Genomic DNA, 16,893 nt, shown 5'->3' with positions numbered 1-16,893 from the left:
GGCTGTCGGTATCTTCCATGCTAGGGTGGTTATTCTCACTATGAGTCTTTATTCACTTATCATTCATGAGAAAGTGGTTGGTAATTGGGATACCCAGTTCCATGCACAAAATCAAATCAAAATATAATAATGAAACAAAACTCCCCCAGGATTGTTGTTGGTATGGAGCGCACCCGTGGATTCGGCTAGCCATGGAGTGTGTTTGTTGGTGGAGGGGGAGTAAAAACTTTACCGTTCTGTTTGGGAACCGCCTATAATGTGTCTAACATGGAAAATAGTGAGATCTCTTGGTTGCTATGTTGACAATGAAAGCATAATGCTCAAAATTATATTCATCTCTATTTTAAAAGCTTCGAGCTCTGGCACCACTGCAAATCCCTGCTTCCCTCTGCGAAGGGCCTATCTATTTACTTTTATTGTTGAGTCATCATCCTCTTATTAAAGCACCAGCTGGAGAGCACTTTTGTCATTTATATGCCTTGTTTTTATTCAGTGTTGACTATGACTGGATCTCTTTTCACATGAATTATAATGTCCAATCAGTCCTTGATCTTCAGGGGTGCTCTGCATTTATGTTTTGTGGTCTAAAAGGGCTAGCGAGATACCATTATGTCATATTATATCATGATTGTTCAGAATAAGTGTTGTCATCCGAGATTTATTATTATTGCTCGCTAGTTGGTTATGTCATTGATATGAGTAGATGTGAGACCTAAATGTTATCGTGAATATGTTTAGTTCATAATATTTGCTGGAAACCTGAACATCAGTTAGACATATTTGCAACAACAAGATCAAACAGAGTTTGTAAAAGTTTTTCGTTGTCACTTTCAGTTTGTCAACTGAATTACTTGAGGACAAGCAATGGGTTAAGCTTGGGGGAGTTGATACATCTCTATCGTATCTACTTTTCCAAACTCTTTTGCCCTTGTTTTGGATTCTAATTTGCATGATTTGAATGGAACTAATCCGGACTGACGTTGTTTTCAGTAGAATTGTCATGGTGTTATTTTTGTGCAGAAATCAAAGTTCTCGGATTGACCTGAAAATTTACGGAGAATTTTTGTGGAATAAACAAAAAATACTGGCGCAAAAAGATAACAGGGGGGCCACCCAGAGGCCACAAGCCCTGGGGGCACGCCCACCCCCCTAGTGTGCGCCCTGCAGGCTTGTGTGCCCCTAAAGGAAATATGCCCTAGAGGCAATAATAAAGTTGTTATTTTATATTTCCTTATATCATGATAAATGTCTATTGTTAATGCTAGAATTGTATTAACCGGAAACTTGATACATGTGTGAATACATAGACAAAACACCGTGTCCCTGGTATGCCTCTACTTGACTAGCTCGTTGATCAAAGATGGTAAAGTTTCCTAGCCATGGACATGTGTTGTCATTTGATGAACGAGATCACATCATTAGGGGAATGATGTGATGGACAAGACCCATTCGTTAGCTTAGCATAATGATCGTTAAGTTTTATTGCTACTGCTTTCTTCATGTCAAATACATAATCCTCCGACTATGAGATTATGCAACTCCCGGACACCGGAGGAATGCCTTGTGTGCTATCAAACGTCACAACATAACTGGGTGATTATAAAGATCCCCTGCAGGTATCTCCGAAGGTGTTTGTTGGGTTGGCATAGATCGAGATTAGGATTTGTCACTCCGAGTATCAGAGAGGTATCTCTGGGCCCTCTCGGTAATGCACATCATATGAAGCCTTGCAAGCAATGTGACTAGTGAGTTAGTTGCGGGATGATGCATTACGTAATGAGTAAAGAGACTTGCCTGTAACGAGATTGAACTAGGTATGAAGATACCGACGATCGAATCTCGGGCAAGTAACATACCGATGACAAAGGGAATAATGTATGTTGACATAGCGGTTCGACCGATAAAGATCTTCGTAGAATATGTGGGAACCAATATGAGCATCTAGGTTCCGCTATTGGTTATTGACCGGAGAGGTGTCTCGGTCATGTCTACATAGTTCTCGAACCCGTAGGGTCCGCATGCTTAACGTTCAATGATGATATGTATTATATGAGTAATGTGTTATGGTGAACGAAGGTTGTTCGGAGTCCCGGATGAGACCACAGACATGACAAGGAGTCTCGAAATGGTCGAGAGGTAAAGATTGACATCTTGTAAGGTAGTATTCGGACACCGGAAGGGTTCCGGAATGTATCAGGTACATACCGGAGTACCAGAGGGGTTACCGGAACCCCCCGGGGAAAGATATGGGCCCTATGGGCCATAGGAGGGAGTCTAACCAGCCCACAAGGGAATGGCGCACCCCCACCAGGGAGGAGTGCGAATTGGACAAGGGGTGGGGGCGGCGCCCCCTTTCCTTCTCCTACTCCCTCTCCTTCCTCCCTTCCCCCTCCGGTAAAAGGAAGGGCGGCAAATCCTACTAGAAGCCCAAGTGGGACTCCTCCCACTTGGGGCGTGCCTAGGGCCGGCCTCCTCTCCCTCCCTCCTTTATATACAGGGCACCCCTAGAAGACACTCCAATTGCTCTAAGCCGTGTGCGGCGCCCCCCTCCACAGTTTACGCCTCCGGTCATATTCTCACGGTGCTTTGGTGAAGCCCTGCGCGGATCACATCACCATCACCGTCACCACGTCATCGTGCTGACGGAACTCATCTACTCCTTCGACCCTTTGCTGGATCAAGAGCTCGAGGGATGTCATCGCCTGAACGTGTGCAGAACTCAGAGGTGTCGTACGTTCGAAACTCGATCGGTCAGAATGAGAAGACGTTCGACTACATCAACTGCATTGAGCAAATGCTTCCGCTTTCAGTCTACGAGGGTACGTGGACACACTCCCCCCCTCTTGTTGCTACACATCTCCTAGATAGATCTTGCGTGAGCATAGGAATTTTTTTGACATTGCATGCTACGTTCCCCTACAGTGGCATCCAAGCCAAGTCTATGCGTAGATGATATGCACGAGTAGAACACAAAGAGTTGTGGGCGGTGATCGTCATACTGCTTACCACCAATGTATTATTTTGGTTCAGCGATATTGTTGGATGAAGCTTCCCGGACCAACCTTACATGACCACGTTCATGAGACCGGTTCCACCGACAGACATGCAACTAGTTTTGCATAAAGGTGGCTGGCAGGTGTCTGTTTCTCCAACTTTAGTTGAATCAAATTTGACCGCGGCCGGTCCTTGTGAAGGTTAAAATAGCAAACTTGATAAATCACCATTGTGATTTTTTCCGTAGGTAAGAACGGTTCTTCCTAGAAGCCCATAGCAGCCACTAAAACTTGCAACAACAAAGTAGAGGACGTCTAACTTGTTTTTGCAGGGCATGTTGTGATGTGATATGGTCAAGACATGATGTGATATATGATGTTGTATGAGTTGATCATGTTTTTGTAAAAGTTATCGGCAACTGGCAGGAGCCTTATGGTTGTCGCTTAATTGTATGAAATACAAACACCATGTAATTGATGTACTTTATCACTAAGCGATAGCGATAGACGTAGATGCAATAGTTGGCGAGACAACCACAACGCTACGATGGAGATCAGGGTGTCAACCGGTGAGGATGGAGATCATGACGTTGCTTTGGTGATGGAGATCAAAAGCACAAGATGATGATGGCCATATCATGTCACATATTTTGATTGCATGGTATGTTTATCTTTTTGCATCTTATTTTGCTTAGTATGACGGTAGCATTATAAGATGATACATTAACTAAAATTTCAAGGTATAAGTGTTCTCCCCGAGTATGCACCATTGCGAAAGTTCTTCGTGCTGAGACACCACGTGATGATCGGGTGTGATAGGCTCTACGTTCAAATACAACAGGTGCAAGCTAGTTTTGCACATGGGGAATACTCGGGTTAAACTTGACGAGCCTAGCATGTACAAACATGGCCTCGGAACACTAGAGACCGAAAGGCCGAACGTGAATCATATAGTGGATATGATCAACATAGCAATGTTCACCATTGATGACAACTCCATCTCACGTGATGATTGGACATGGTTTAGTTGATTTGGATCACGTATCGTTTAGATGACTTGAGGGATGTCAATCTAAGTGGGAGTTCTTAAGTAATATGATTAATTGAACTTTTATTTATCATGAACTTAGTCCTGATAGTATTTGCAAATTATGTTGTAGAACAATAGCTCGCGTTGTAGCTCTTCTATGTTTTTTGATATGTTCCTAGAGAAAACTAAGTTGAAAGATGATAGTAGCAATTATGAGGACTGGGTCCATGATATGAGGTTTATCCTCATTGCTGCACAGAAGAATTATGTCCTTGATGCACCGCTAGGTGACAGAACTATTGCAAGAGCAGATGCAGATGTTATGAACATTTGGCTAGATCGATATGATGACTACTTGATAGTTTAGTGCACCATGCTTTACGGCTTAGAACCGAGACTTCAAAAACGTTTTGAATGCCACGGAGCATATGAGATGTTCCAAGAGCTAAAATTGGTATTTCAGACTCATGCCCGTGTCGAGAGGTATGAGACCTCTGACAAGTACTTCGCCTAAAAGATGGAGGAGAGTATCTTAGCTAGTGAGCATGTGCTCAAAATGTCTGGGTACTACAATCTCTTGAATCAAGTGGGAGTTAATCTCCTAGATAAGATAGTGACAGATAGAGTTCTCTAGACACCATCACCAAGTTACTGGAACTTCATGATGAACTATAATATGCAAGGGATGACGAAAGCGATTCCCGAGCTCTTAATGATGCTGAAATCGACGAAGGTAGAAATCAATAAAAAGCATCAAGTGTTGATGATTAAACAAGACCAATGGTTTCAAGAAAAGGGCAAAGGGAAAAAAGGGAACTTCAATAAGAATGGCAAGCAAGTTATCACTCCCGTGAAGAAGCCCAAAGCTGGACCTAAGCCTGAAACTGAGTGAATCTACTGCAAAGGAAATGGTCACTTGAAGCGGAACTACCCCAAATATTTGGCGGATAAGAAGGATGACAAAGTGAACAAAGGTATATTTGATATACATGTTATTAATGTGTACATTACTAGTGCTCGTAGTAGCCCCTGGGTATTTGATACATATTCAGTTGCTAAGATTACTAACTCGAAACATGAATTGTGGAATAAATAGAGACTAGTTGAGGGTGAAGTGACGATGTGTGTTGGAAGTGGTTCCAAGATTGATATGATCATCATCACACACTCCCTATACTTTTGGGATTAGTGTTGAACCTAAATAAATGTTATTTGGTGTTTGCGTTGAGCATGAATATGATTGGATCATGTTTATTGCAATATGGTTATTAATTTAAGACAAAGAATAATTGTTATTCTGTTTAGATGAATAAAATCTTCTATGTTCATACACCCAATGTTAATGGTTTATTGAATCTCGATCCTAGTGATACATATATTCATAATATTGATGCCAAAAGATGCAAAGTTGATAATGATAGTGCAACATACTTGTAGCACTACCGTTTAGGTCATATTAGTGTAAAGCACATGAAGAAACTCCATGCTGATGGGCTTTTGGAATCACTTGATTATGAATCATTTGATACTTGCGAACCATGCCTCATGGGCAAGATGACTAAAGCTCTGTTCTCCGGAATAATGGAGCGAGCCATTGACTTATTGGAAATAATACATACCGATGTATGCAGTACGATGATTATTGAAGCTCGTGGTGGGTATCGTTATTTTCTGAGCTTCACAAATGATTTAAGTAGATATGGGTATATTTACTTAATGAAATACAAGTTTGAAACATTTGAAAAGTTCAAAGAATTTCAGAGTGAAGTGGAGAATCATCGTAACAAGAAAATAAAGTTTCTACGATCTGATCGTGGAGGTGAATATTTGAGTTACGAGTTTGGCCTTCATTTAAAACAATGTGGAATAGTTTCACAGCTCACGCCACCTGGAACACCACAGTGTAATGGTGTGTCCGAATGTTGTAATCGCACTTTACTAGATATGGTGCGATCTATGATGTCTCTTACCGATTTACCACTACGTTTTGGGGTTATGCATTAGAGACAGCTGCATTCATGTTAAATAGGTCACGTTAAAATCCGTTGAGATGACACCGTATGAACCGTGGTTTGGCAATAAACCAAAGTTGTCGTTTCTTAAAGTTTGGGGATGCGATGCTTATGTCAAAAGGCTTCAGTCTGATAAGCTCGAACCTAAATCGGAGAAGTGTGTCTTCATAGGATACCCTAAGGAAACAATTGGGTACACCTTTTACCACAAGTCTGAAGGCAAGATCTTTATTGCCAAGAATGGAACCTTTCTAGAGAAGGAGTTTCTCTCGAAAGAAGTGAGTGGGAGGAAAGTAGAACTTGATGAGGTAATTGTACCTTCTCTCAATTTGGAAAGTAGCTCATCCGAGAAATCCGTTCCAATGATGCCTACACCAACTTGGGAGGAAGCTAATGATAATGATCATGAAACTTCAGATCAAGTTGCTACAGAACCTCGTAGGTCAACCAGAGCACCATCCGCACCAGAGTGGTATAGTAATCCTATTATGGAAGTCATGTTACTTGACCATGACGAACCTACTATGAAGAAGCTATGATGAGCCCAGATTCCGATAAATGGCTTGAGGCCATGAAATCTAAGATAGGATCCAGAACAAAGTGTGGACTTTGGTGGATTTGCCCGATGATCGACGACCCATGGAGAATAAATGGATCTTCAAGAATAAGACTGACATGGTAATGTTACTGTCTATAAAGCTTGACCTGTTGAAAAAGGTTTTCGACAAGTTCAAGGAGTTGACTACGATGAGACTTTCTCACCCATAGCGATGCTTAAGTCTATCTGAATCATGTTAGCAATTGCCGCATTTTTATAATTATGAAATCTGGCAAATGGATGTGAAAACTGCATTCCTTAATGGATTTCTTGAAAGAAGAGTTGTATATGATGCAACCAGGAGGTTTTGTCGATCCTAAAGGTGCTAACAAAGTGTGCAACCTCTAGCGATCCGTTTATGGACTGGTGCAAGCATCTCGGAGTTGGAATATACGCTTTGATATGGTGATCAAAGCATATGGTTTTATACGGACTTTTGGAGAAGCCTGTATTTACAAGAAAGTGAGTGGGAGCTCTATAGCATTTCTAATATTATATGTGGATGACATATTGTTGATTGGAAATGATGTAGATATTCTGGATAGCATAAAAGGATACTTGAATAAAAGTTTTTCAATGAAAGACCTTGATGAAGCTGCTTATATATTGGGCATCAAGATCAATAGAGATAGATCAAGACGCTTGATAGGACTTTCACAAAGCGCATACCTTGATAAATTTTGAAGAAGTTCAAAATGGACCAGTCAAAGAAAGGGTCTTGCCTGTGTTATAAGGTGTGAAGTTGAGTCAGACTCAATTCCCGACCACTGCAGAAGATAGAGAGAAAATGAAAGTCATTCCATATGCATCAGCCATAGGTTCTGTCATGTAAGCTATGTTGTGTACCAGACATGTTGTGTGCCTTTCTATAAGTTTGACAAGGGGGTATGAGAGTTCGAGGAGTGGATCACTGGACAGCGGTCAAAATTATCCTTAGTTACCTAAGAGGGACTAGGGAAATATTTCTCGGTTATGGAGGTGATAAAATGTTCGTCGTAAAGAGTTACGTCGATGCAAGCTTTTACACCGATCCGAATGACTCTGAGTCTCAATCTGGATACATATTGAAAGTGGGAGCAATTAGTTAGAGTAGCTCCATGCAGAGCATTGTAGACATAGAAAATTTGTAAAATACATACGGATCTGAATGTAACAGACCCGTTGACTAAACCTCTCTCACAAGCAAAACATGACCACACCTTAGTACTCTTTGGGTGTTAATCACATGGTGATGTGAACTAGATTATTGACACTAGTAAACCCTTTGAGTGTTGGTCACATGTCGATGTGAACTATGGGTGTTAATCACATACAAATGTGAACTATTAGTGTTAAATCACATGGCTATATGAACTAGATTATTGAGTCTAGTGCAAGTGAGAGACTGAAGGAAATATGCCCTAGAGGCAATAATAAAGTTGTTATTTTATATTTCCTTATATCATGATAAATGTCTATTATTCATGCTAGAATTGTATTAACCAGAAACTTGATATATGTGTGAATACATAGACAAAACACTGTGTCCCTAGTATGCCTCTACTTGACTAGCTCGTTGATCAAAGATGGTTAAGTTCCCTAGCCATGGACATAAGTTGTCATTTGATAATGGGATCACATCATTAGTAGAATGATGTGATGGACAAGACCCATCTATTAGCTTAGCATAATAATGAGTTAATTGCACAGAAGTACCACAATTCAGGCATCACATGCAGATTGGTACCACGATTGCTAATTTTTGCGTGTCAGTACCAACATTGGTCCAAATTTTTGCAAATTGGACTAAAACGCGTATTTATACGTATTGACGCCCGATCCGACAGGTCGGGCCCACCCGTCAGGTGCCACGCTGGCCAATCGGCGCGTGCCCGCGTGCTGACTAGGACGAGCCGGTGCGCTGCTGTCCTAACCGGCCCGGTCGCACCAGCTCCAGTCCGGCCGCACCATTCCCCTCCCCCTCCTCCTCCTCGCTCGTTTCCTCCATCGTCGCCGACCGCGTCCCGACAACCGGCCGGCCGCCGCACCGCCCCGCCGTCGCCATGGTTTTGGAGGACGAAAGCAGCGACGACCATTCTAGCCCCCCGTACATGCATTCTTCCTCCACAGACGGTCTGAACGAGGTCAGTACAGGGTTAGGGTTAGGGTTTCATATTTGGGATTTCTTGATTTGGTTGATTTCGCTAGGTTTTGATTTGGCCATTGTCTTTGTGCGAGCTTCTGCAGGTTCCTTTCACCATTGAAGATCCAGATTACAAGGGGCTTGAGCTGGATGTGATGTGTCCATGTGAGAAGCACGGCATGGCATCTGAGAGGCTTGTTGCCTTTGAAGGAACAGACACAGGCAGGAGGTTTTTAGCATGTGCACAGTCGGTATGTATTGTAGGATTGTAGGCATACTGATTTTTTTTCTTACTTGGTCAGTGCCATATTGAACTCTGTTTGCTGGAGTACTCTGCTTGGTGTCAACATTTTGATTCATAGTGGTTAGAGTAGCGTATTTAGGTCAATCATGAGTATATTTTGCATTAGAACAATGGCTGAACCTAGTCAGTCAGCTACTCAAGTGGTTGCTCCTCTTGTTAAATTTAGTGGTCTGATGCTAAATTTAGACATTTTTTTTGGCAACTGCAGTGATTTTGTGTAATTACTTGCTGTATGAACTGTTTTGTTGTTGTTATTGTTTTTGCAGGAAGGTAGCAATTGTGGCTTTGTTGAATGGGTTGATCACCAGTGGCCCCCAACAATGCAGAATGCATTGTTGAAGCTATGGGCAATGGTTGAAGATGCCAAAAGTGCTAGGGTGAATGACAATCTTGAGAATTCTTTCACTATCCACCATCTGACAGAAGAGAAGAACAAGCTGGAGGCCAACTATGACAAGCTAGTCCAAGATGTGCATGAGCTGATGAACTTCCAGGAAGATAAGGTGGTGGATTTCAGGCATCTGCAGTCTGCCATTATATATCAGCAGGAGGTAAGAAAAGAACTGACTGATGATATGAAGGCAAAGATGGCAAAGAAAGATGCAGAGACCCAGCAACTTACTCAGAAGTATGAGGTGCTGCTCAACCTGACAAGAGCTCAAGCAACAGTCATTCAGAACTTGAAGTTGAACAAAATGAAAGAGAAGCAAGTGCTTACTGAAGCTAGTATGAATTTGGAGCTGAAGAATGCAGAGCTAACTAAGTGTCAGGAGAAGCTCACCCAAGAGAAGCTAGAGTTGAAGCTTCAGGTTGCTGATCTGCTTAAGGGAAATAAAAAGCATATTGAAGAGAAGTGGCAGTTAGAGTTTCAGAATGAAAAGTTGAAGGAGAAGTTCAGGGGGATTCAAGCCATCTTGGAGAAGTGAAGAAGATGAAATGAGATTAGTGGCATTGCTGACCTTTTGGGAATGATGGTTGTGTAATGACCTAGCATCTAGGAACTAATGTTGTGTACTGTATGCTTGTACTAATGGTGAACTATGGCTGTGTATGTATGTAGTAGTTATGCTATTCATCCTTTTGTGAGAAAAGGATGAACTATGCATTTGAAGTGGAACTCCTCTATGTATTGTGAACAATGGTTATGTATTGCTATGTATAGATCAGTTTCTTATTATGTATGGTTATGTATTGCTATGGTTATGCTGATTATGTAGATTGTACATTATGACAATGTTGCAGCAAACCAGACAGTACATTGCAATAAAAGAGGAACAAGACTCACTAAATCTCATTGCATCAGAAGATAACTTCACTGATCCATTACAACTTGATCCATTACAACTTGGCTACAACTGAAGCAACTAACTAACTTAATATCTTGCCTGCAACTAAGCCAAGCACAAATATAGTGAAAAGAAACAACACATTGTGAAATTTGGCCCTAATCCCTGCAATCTCTGCATTCTTCTCTCTGAGTTGAGTTTGCAGAGACAGAAACATGGCCTCCCTTGTGCCATCATCTTCACTTGGAGTCAGGATTGGAAATTGATCTTCAGATCTAGCAACAGTTGCTCCTTTAAGCCTCCATACTTCATCACGCAGATCCCCAATGAGCTCACTCCAGAATGTGGGCAATGGATCATCATGCCATTGCACAAATCCACAGCCACCGTGCTATTAAGTTCCAAACTTGCCCACTTCTCCCCCTAGGCAAATTTTCAGTTGGTGTAGAAACCAACACCAACTCTGAGTGTCCTCTTGACCAACTATGCCAAATGCCAGTGGATATATGTTGTTGTTGCCATCTCTACCAGTGGCAGCAAGTAGTTGAGCACCTGTAGTGAGCTTAATGAAGCATCCATCAACACCTGCATAATCAACATTTCCAAGTGAGATACAATATGGAGTACTCTACAATATGTAAATGGTTCACACAAGGTTCAAGAACTAACCAATGAAAGGCCTACACCCATTGAGAAACCCCTCCCTTGCTCCATTAAGGCAAAAAAAACATGGCATGGAATCTTGGGCCTGGGTGGGGTATTTTTGCATTAGGTACTGGAGTAACAGTAGTGACTATTACTCTACTCCCAGGGTTTGTGTCCATGACAGTCTGAGCATAGTCTTTAAGCCTAGGATATTGCTTCCTGTGATCTCCTAACACAACATCAATAGCTATGTTCTTTGCCCTATATGCCATGCACTTGGGCACATCTACACCATATTTTTCATTGCATGCATCAATTATAGTCTGAATACCAGTAGTTATATCAGATCTAAAGAGATGCTCATATTTCTGTGCTAGCCACTTAGCACTAACCCTGGTGGTCTCAGTGGTACTAGGGCAAGTGTGCTCTAGTCTCATCTTCTTAATTACAAATGTTTTCTCCCCTTTTATAACTGCTGCAACCATTAAGAACTGGCATTTTTTATCTGTACACTCAACAATTATCCTCTGATCTGAATTCCTGTGATACCTGAAATTCCTGGCCTGGGTGATGTGCAAATTCAACAAAGCTTCTCTGAATTGATGCTGATCCCTAAAGCACAACTTCATACACAGTTGCTCATGTGGTTGCTCCATTTTCTCATTGTACCACTTCCTAGGAGGCCTTTTCTTTGCCCTACTCTTCCTTTTCTTTTGTAGGACAAAAGAGAGTGGCTGAAAACCATCATCATCACTCTCCCTCAACAACCCCTCCTCTTCTTCATCTGATGATGGTCTGAAATCAGGTTCAACCTCTGGTAGCTCACTACAATGTGACCTAGTGGTTGGGCCTCTTCTAACTGGCAGCTTCTGCTTCTTCTTTACAGGTTCAACTATAGTTTCTTCTTCTTGTTCAAAAGTCCTATCTTCCTCTACCTCAAATGGGTCCTCAACTTCAGTGTCACCCTCATAATGCAGCATTTCTTCCTCTTCTGATTGATCATCATCTGATTCTTCCTCTTGTACTTCTAGCTCTCTCTGCCTCTTTCCCTCTTCCACCTCTACATCTTCTTCATCAACCATGTAATTAGGGTAACTTCCAATTTGACCATCCTCATCAGAGGAATCACTGTCCTCATAAGCCTCAAATCCTTGATATCCCTCTTCTTCTTCTTCCAAAACTGCTTTCAACTTGTTAGTTGCATTTCTGCTTTCTTGTGTGCAAACACCAGCAGGAGCAACAAGGTGATGTGTGCTACATTGACTCTCAAAGACTACTCCTTCCTGATCAACAGCTAAGATAGGAGGCTCACTCAGATCATAAACAACAGGCTCTTGGTACACCATAGTGGACAAGTCTGGCTTTTCAAAATGCTGCCTCTCAAAATCAGTATCAGGGGGTGGACAAGCCCTGACTAGCAAATTAAGCACCAATTTGTCCTGGATCTTCCTCTTTATCATCTGTAATTCTGCATGACTGTCTACCAAATCCAGCCCTTTCTCTCCTAAAGATGGATTTTCAATGTGAAACAAACAATCATATGCATTAAATCCTTGGGTTTCCATCACTGCAACCAAATTCAGATAAGTAATATCTGAACGACACAGCTTCATCTCCAATGGTTCTCTTGCATCAAAATGGATCCTTACTTGCCAAATGTCTTCATCCAAACTACAGAAAAAGATTAAATTTCATTTATTCATTATAATTACTCTTAATTTGGAGAGCAACAGCACAGTACATTACAATTTAAAGTAACCTGTAAGTCTATTATTTACTAATTTAGCACAAAAGCAAATTTTGGAGAGCAACAGTAAAGTACAAAACAACTTAAATTACAGTACCAGACAGTACAGAACAATTTGGAGAGCCACAGTAATTGAACTAAATTGAGAGTGCAATACACTATGTTACTAGGTTAGTCTAGTCACTTCAATTGGATAAAACCTAATCCCCAACTAGATAAAGCAGAAGATGAACAAACCCTAAAAATGCCCAATTGGATGAATTAGAGGAGTAGGACAAGGGTACTTACAGCACGCCGCCAAGTCCATGCGTCAACTCATGGCTGCTGCTAGGGTTCGCCACCCACTGATGCGCCAACCGCAACCGCTGCTCCATGGTGAGTAACATCGACTCCTCGTCGTCGGTCGAGTACGCGGAGCTGGACTCGTCGCCGCCATCCCCGTCGACGCCAACCGTTCCGCTAGGAGGCCAAAACGACATCTCTCTGACGCCGTGGACGCCCTCGCCGACGCCGTGGACGCCCTCGCCGCCGCCGTGGACGCCCTCGCCGCAGACTGGCGGAATCGCCGACGCCATGGACTAGGGTTCGAGCGAGGAGGAGGAGGGGGAGGGGAATGGTGCGGCCGGACTGGAGCTGGTGCGACCGGGCCGGTTAGGACAGCAGCGCACCGGCTCGTCCTAGTCAGCACGCGGGCACGCGCCGATTGGCCAGCGTGGCACCTGACGGGTGGGCCCGACCTGTCGGATCGGGCGTCAATACGTATAAATACGCGTTTTAGTCCAATTTGCAAAAATTTGGACCAATGTTGGTACTGACACGCAAAAATTAGCAATCGTGGTACCAATCTGCATGTGATGCCTGAATTGTGGTACTTCTGTGCAATTAACTCCATAATAATCGTCCAGTTTTATTGATATTGCTTTCTTCGTGTCATATATATACATATATATGTATACATATATATATATATATATATATATAAGATGGGTCTATTATGATAACACCCTTTAAGACCTTATTCTAATAACACTTTTCTTATTCTGATAACACCCCACCCGATGTACAGCGCCCAACACATACCCAACCTCCCTTCTCCCACGACCCAACCCACCTCCACCATCTTCCTCCTGCCTCGTCCCCAACATCCTCCCCAACCCGCCCCGCACCTGTGCTCCACCCCGAGCCGCCGCCCTTACCATCCCACCTTCTCCGACGCACGCACCCACCCCCACCCTCCCCACCGTCTCCGGCGCGGCGCGGCCCACCCCGAGCCGCCATCCCACCCTCCCCACCGTCTCCGGCGCGGCGCGGCCCACCCCGAGCCGCCGTCCCACCCTCCACACCATCTCCGGCGTGGCGCGGCCCATCCCGAGCCACCGTCCCACAAGCCACCAACCACCCTCCCCACCTTCTCCGGTGAGGCCCGCCCCACCTGAGCCGTCGTCCCACCGTCCCACCTTCTCCGGCGGGATCCGCCTCCCACCCTGCCCAGACACCTAACCCGGCCGTGCGACCGCCGGATCCGGCGGGATCCTTCCTCCCGTGCTTGCCCGGCGACGCGTGCATCGCAAACAGAGGCGAGGTGCCCCCTCACCCCCACCCCCCCACCCCGCGTCCCTGCCCACGATGGCGCGCCCCGGTGGTCGCCAAATCTGGGCCAGGAGCGCCTACCCCCGTCCCGAGATTCAGCTCCTCTGGCTGCATGGCGCAGGTCCCCCATTCCCCGGGCGAGCTCTCGTGCTCCCGTGCCCGACGGCGATCTCTACTGCTTCCCACCCCCTCCGACGAGCTCTGCTGCCTCCCCTCCCCACTAGCGAGCTGGCCTGACGATGGCCGAGGCTCCTGATGCAGTTCGTTTCGTGGGTTGTGATGTGCAGTGTGTGCGGCATGCAGCTTGGAGCGAGTGGGCATGCAGCCTCAGAGCCAGCGATGATATTCCCATGTGTTGGCCGTAGCATGCGCCCCATCCTAGCATGCTGACGGTCAGGCCGCGTTTGCTTGAGGCAGTGGCTCCGGACCATGGACACAGCCGGATGCAAGACCCTGCATCCCACATCGCCGCCCTTCGACTTCTTCCTCGCAACAAGACGTGCTGTGAGCAAGCGTGTGAGAGTGCAGCTTGCCGTTGCGGATGCAGTCCGTTGTCCCGGCCAGGTGATGCTCCTTGTTTGTTCCCCACTAACGAACAAGAAAACACGCGAGCATCGATGTTGTAGTTTACTTTTTTTATATTGTGAGGAAAGATTCAGTGCAATTCGGCCTACCGGTGTTGTGAAGAACAGCCAACGACGGCGTGCAGTTCGACAAAAACAAATTCACCGGTGGTGTGGCCATTGCATTTCACCGGCGAGCCACTAGCGGCTGGAGCAGCACGGACGTGCAGTTTGCTTTTTGTTTTTTGGCCGAGGATGCAGTGCCTTTACTTTTTGCAGTCGTTCACTTGTGTGCCATGGGGTTCACTTGTAATTATTTCTTTGAAAACTCAAAATTCTCCTTATTTTGTTTCTAAAAAGGAAGTACATTTTGCACTAGTAATCCGCTGAGCTGGAGTTGAAGGTCAACGGCCGCCCCATGCAGTTCAGAAAACACTTGTTTTTGCTGCTCTTTTTGAAGCTCGTTTTGATATTTATTTGCAGCTCGCTGAATTTCATTTTGCTGTTCACTGTCAGATCCATGGCGCTGGTCGTTCTTTCTCCTACTGCTCTATGTGAGGTGAGGACGGGTTCTCTGTTGGCAAGGTAATGCATTTTTCAGTATGGTGTGCAGTTCCATCAGTGTGGTCGTGCGGCACGCAGGCGTGGGTTTGCAATGTGGTGCCCATATACGTGCAGGCCAAGATGATGGCCATATCCGCTGGGGCTTTTGTATTCGTGTGTTTATATTGTACTCCCATGGATGTCATCCCGTATTTGTGCGAGTATTTGTTTGCCTAATGGCCCATAGCCAGCTCCACCACAGGGTGTCTAACTCTGTATGTTCCCAATGCTGTTCGGTGGGAGAGCATGTTCCGTGCAGTGCATTTGGCATGTTCTTGCATTTTGTAGTGTTTTCACTTGGTAGCTCCTTTGCTTTTTGTTGCAGCTCACTCAATATTTGTTTGCAGTTCATTGCGAGACTCCATGGCGCTGGTTGCGCTGCTCCTTTTCTTGTTGCTACGTCTGAGGCGAGGACGGGCTCTGCCACACGGGGAGTGTTTGCGACACCGGCGAAGACGGCGTGGTGGTTCCCTTCTTCCCCAACAACAGAAGTTGCGGTGCGGCTATGTAATTGTTGAAGTTCAGGAATATGTTTGGTGTCTTTTCAGATTTCGTTTGGGCGCAACACTGCAGTTCGCGTGGGTCTTCACAGCGGTTCGGACGGGTGTGCAGTAGGGTGCTTGCAGTGTGATGGCGCGATGCTCACGGTCTTGAATAAATTTGTTTGATGCGATGGTGCGATGGCGCAAATTGTTTCATGTGATCTAAAATTTAGTCGACTACGTCAACACCTGCAGTGAGTTTGGTCCGCGAATGTGGTTCAATTTTGAGAGTGATGCTGTTCACTTGCGCCAAACATGAAACTGTTAAAAATTAGTGAAACAATAAAATAGTAATGTGGTTCACTTTGATATATGTCGCAGCTCACTTGGCCTAGGCTCTGCGGTCCACTCTCGTTCGTAAAAAAAAGTAAAAAAAAAACCAAAAACTCGTGTGAGAAAATTTACATCCGACAAAAGAAATCATGCTGTTCTCTAACACGTCTGATGCAGTGTGTTTTTTTGTCCGATGCAGTGCGGTTTTCAGTCGGATGAAGTACCCACGTCGATTTGGGTGTCGCGAAAAACAGAGTGTCCGCATTTCAGTAAATTCAAAATTTCTCTTAAACCGTAAAGAATTAGAGAGTGTTCTACATGAAAGAGTTGCGGATCGTCGATATATTTCCAACGGCGTATCGTTTGAATCATTCCAACCAGCGGTTCGTAAAAAATTCGCGAACATCGGCCGCTGCCACTCATCGTCCGCCACACGATTTTCAAAATTAACTTAAAACCGTAAGGAATCTCAAAAACATTTCAATATACGAAAGTTGCGCCTCATTTGTAGCTTTCTAATGGCGTATCACACGCCTCGTTTCGACAAACGGTTCAAAAACTGGAGTGAAAACAGTACCGAAAATT

At 44.3% G+C, this 16,893-nt stretch overlaps 1 protein-coding gene and 1 long non-coding RNA gene across 2 annotated transcripts; both read left to right on the top strand.

Moving 5' to 3' along the window:
- The first annotated feature begins 8,783 nt into the window (after positions 1 to 8,783).
- On the top strand, positions 8,784 to 10,098 carry LOC123155800 (uncharacterized). The gene is made up of 2 exons (XM_044573931.1): positions 8,784 to 9,006; positions 9,326 to 10,098. The coding sequence occupies exons 1-2, from the start codon at positions 8,911 to 8,913 to the stop codon at positions 9,983 to 9,985; spliced, it is 756 nt and encodes a 251-aa protein (XP_044429866.1). The 5' UTR covers positions 8,784 to 8,910; the 3' UTR covers positions 9,986 to 10,098.
- Positions 10,099 to 13,803: 3,705 nt separating this feature from the next.
- Positions 13,804 to 16,223, top strand: LOC123160517 (uncharacterized). Its single transcript, XR_006480243.1, has 2 exons — positions 13,804 to 14,891; positions 15,407 to 16,223. It is a non-coding gene; the product is annotated as an uncharacterized lncRNA (long non-coding RNA).
- The last annotated feature ends 670 nt before the right edge of the window (positions 16,224 to 16,893 follow it).

Source organism: Triticum aestivum, chromosome 7B (genome assembly GCF_018294505.1).
Source record: "Triticum aestivum cultivar Chinese Spring chromosome 7B, IWGSC CS RefSeq v2.1, whole genome shotgun sequence".
Classification (NCBI taxonomy): domain Eukaryota; kingdom Viridiplantae; phylum Streptophyta; class Magnoliopsida; order Poales; family Poaceae; genus Triticum; species Triticum aestivum.
The sequence above is the reverse complement of the archived record's forward strand: the minus strand, read 5'-3'. Positions and strand labels throughout refer to the sequence as shown.

Bases quoted from the DNA above. Each gene is read 5' to 3' on its own strand.
- LOC123155800 (XM_044573931.1), top strand. From the start codon at position 8,911: ATGTGTCCATGTGAGAAGCACGGCATGGCATCTGAGAGGCTTGTTGCC. The intron at 9,007-9,325 runs GTATGTATTGTA...TTGTTTTTGCAG, and splicing joins TTTTAGCATGTGCACAGTCG to GAAGGTAGCAATTGTGGCTT.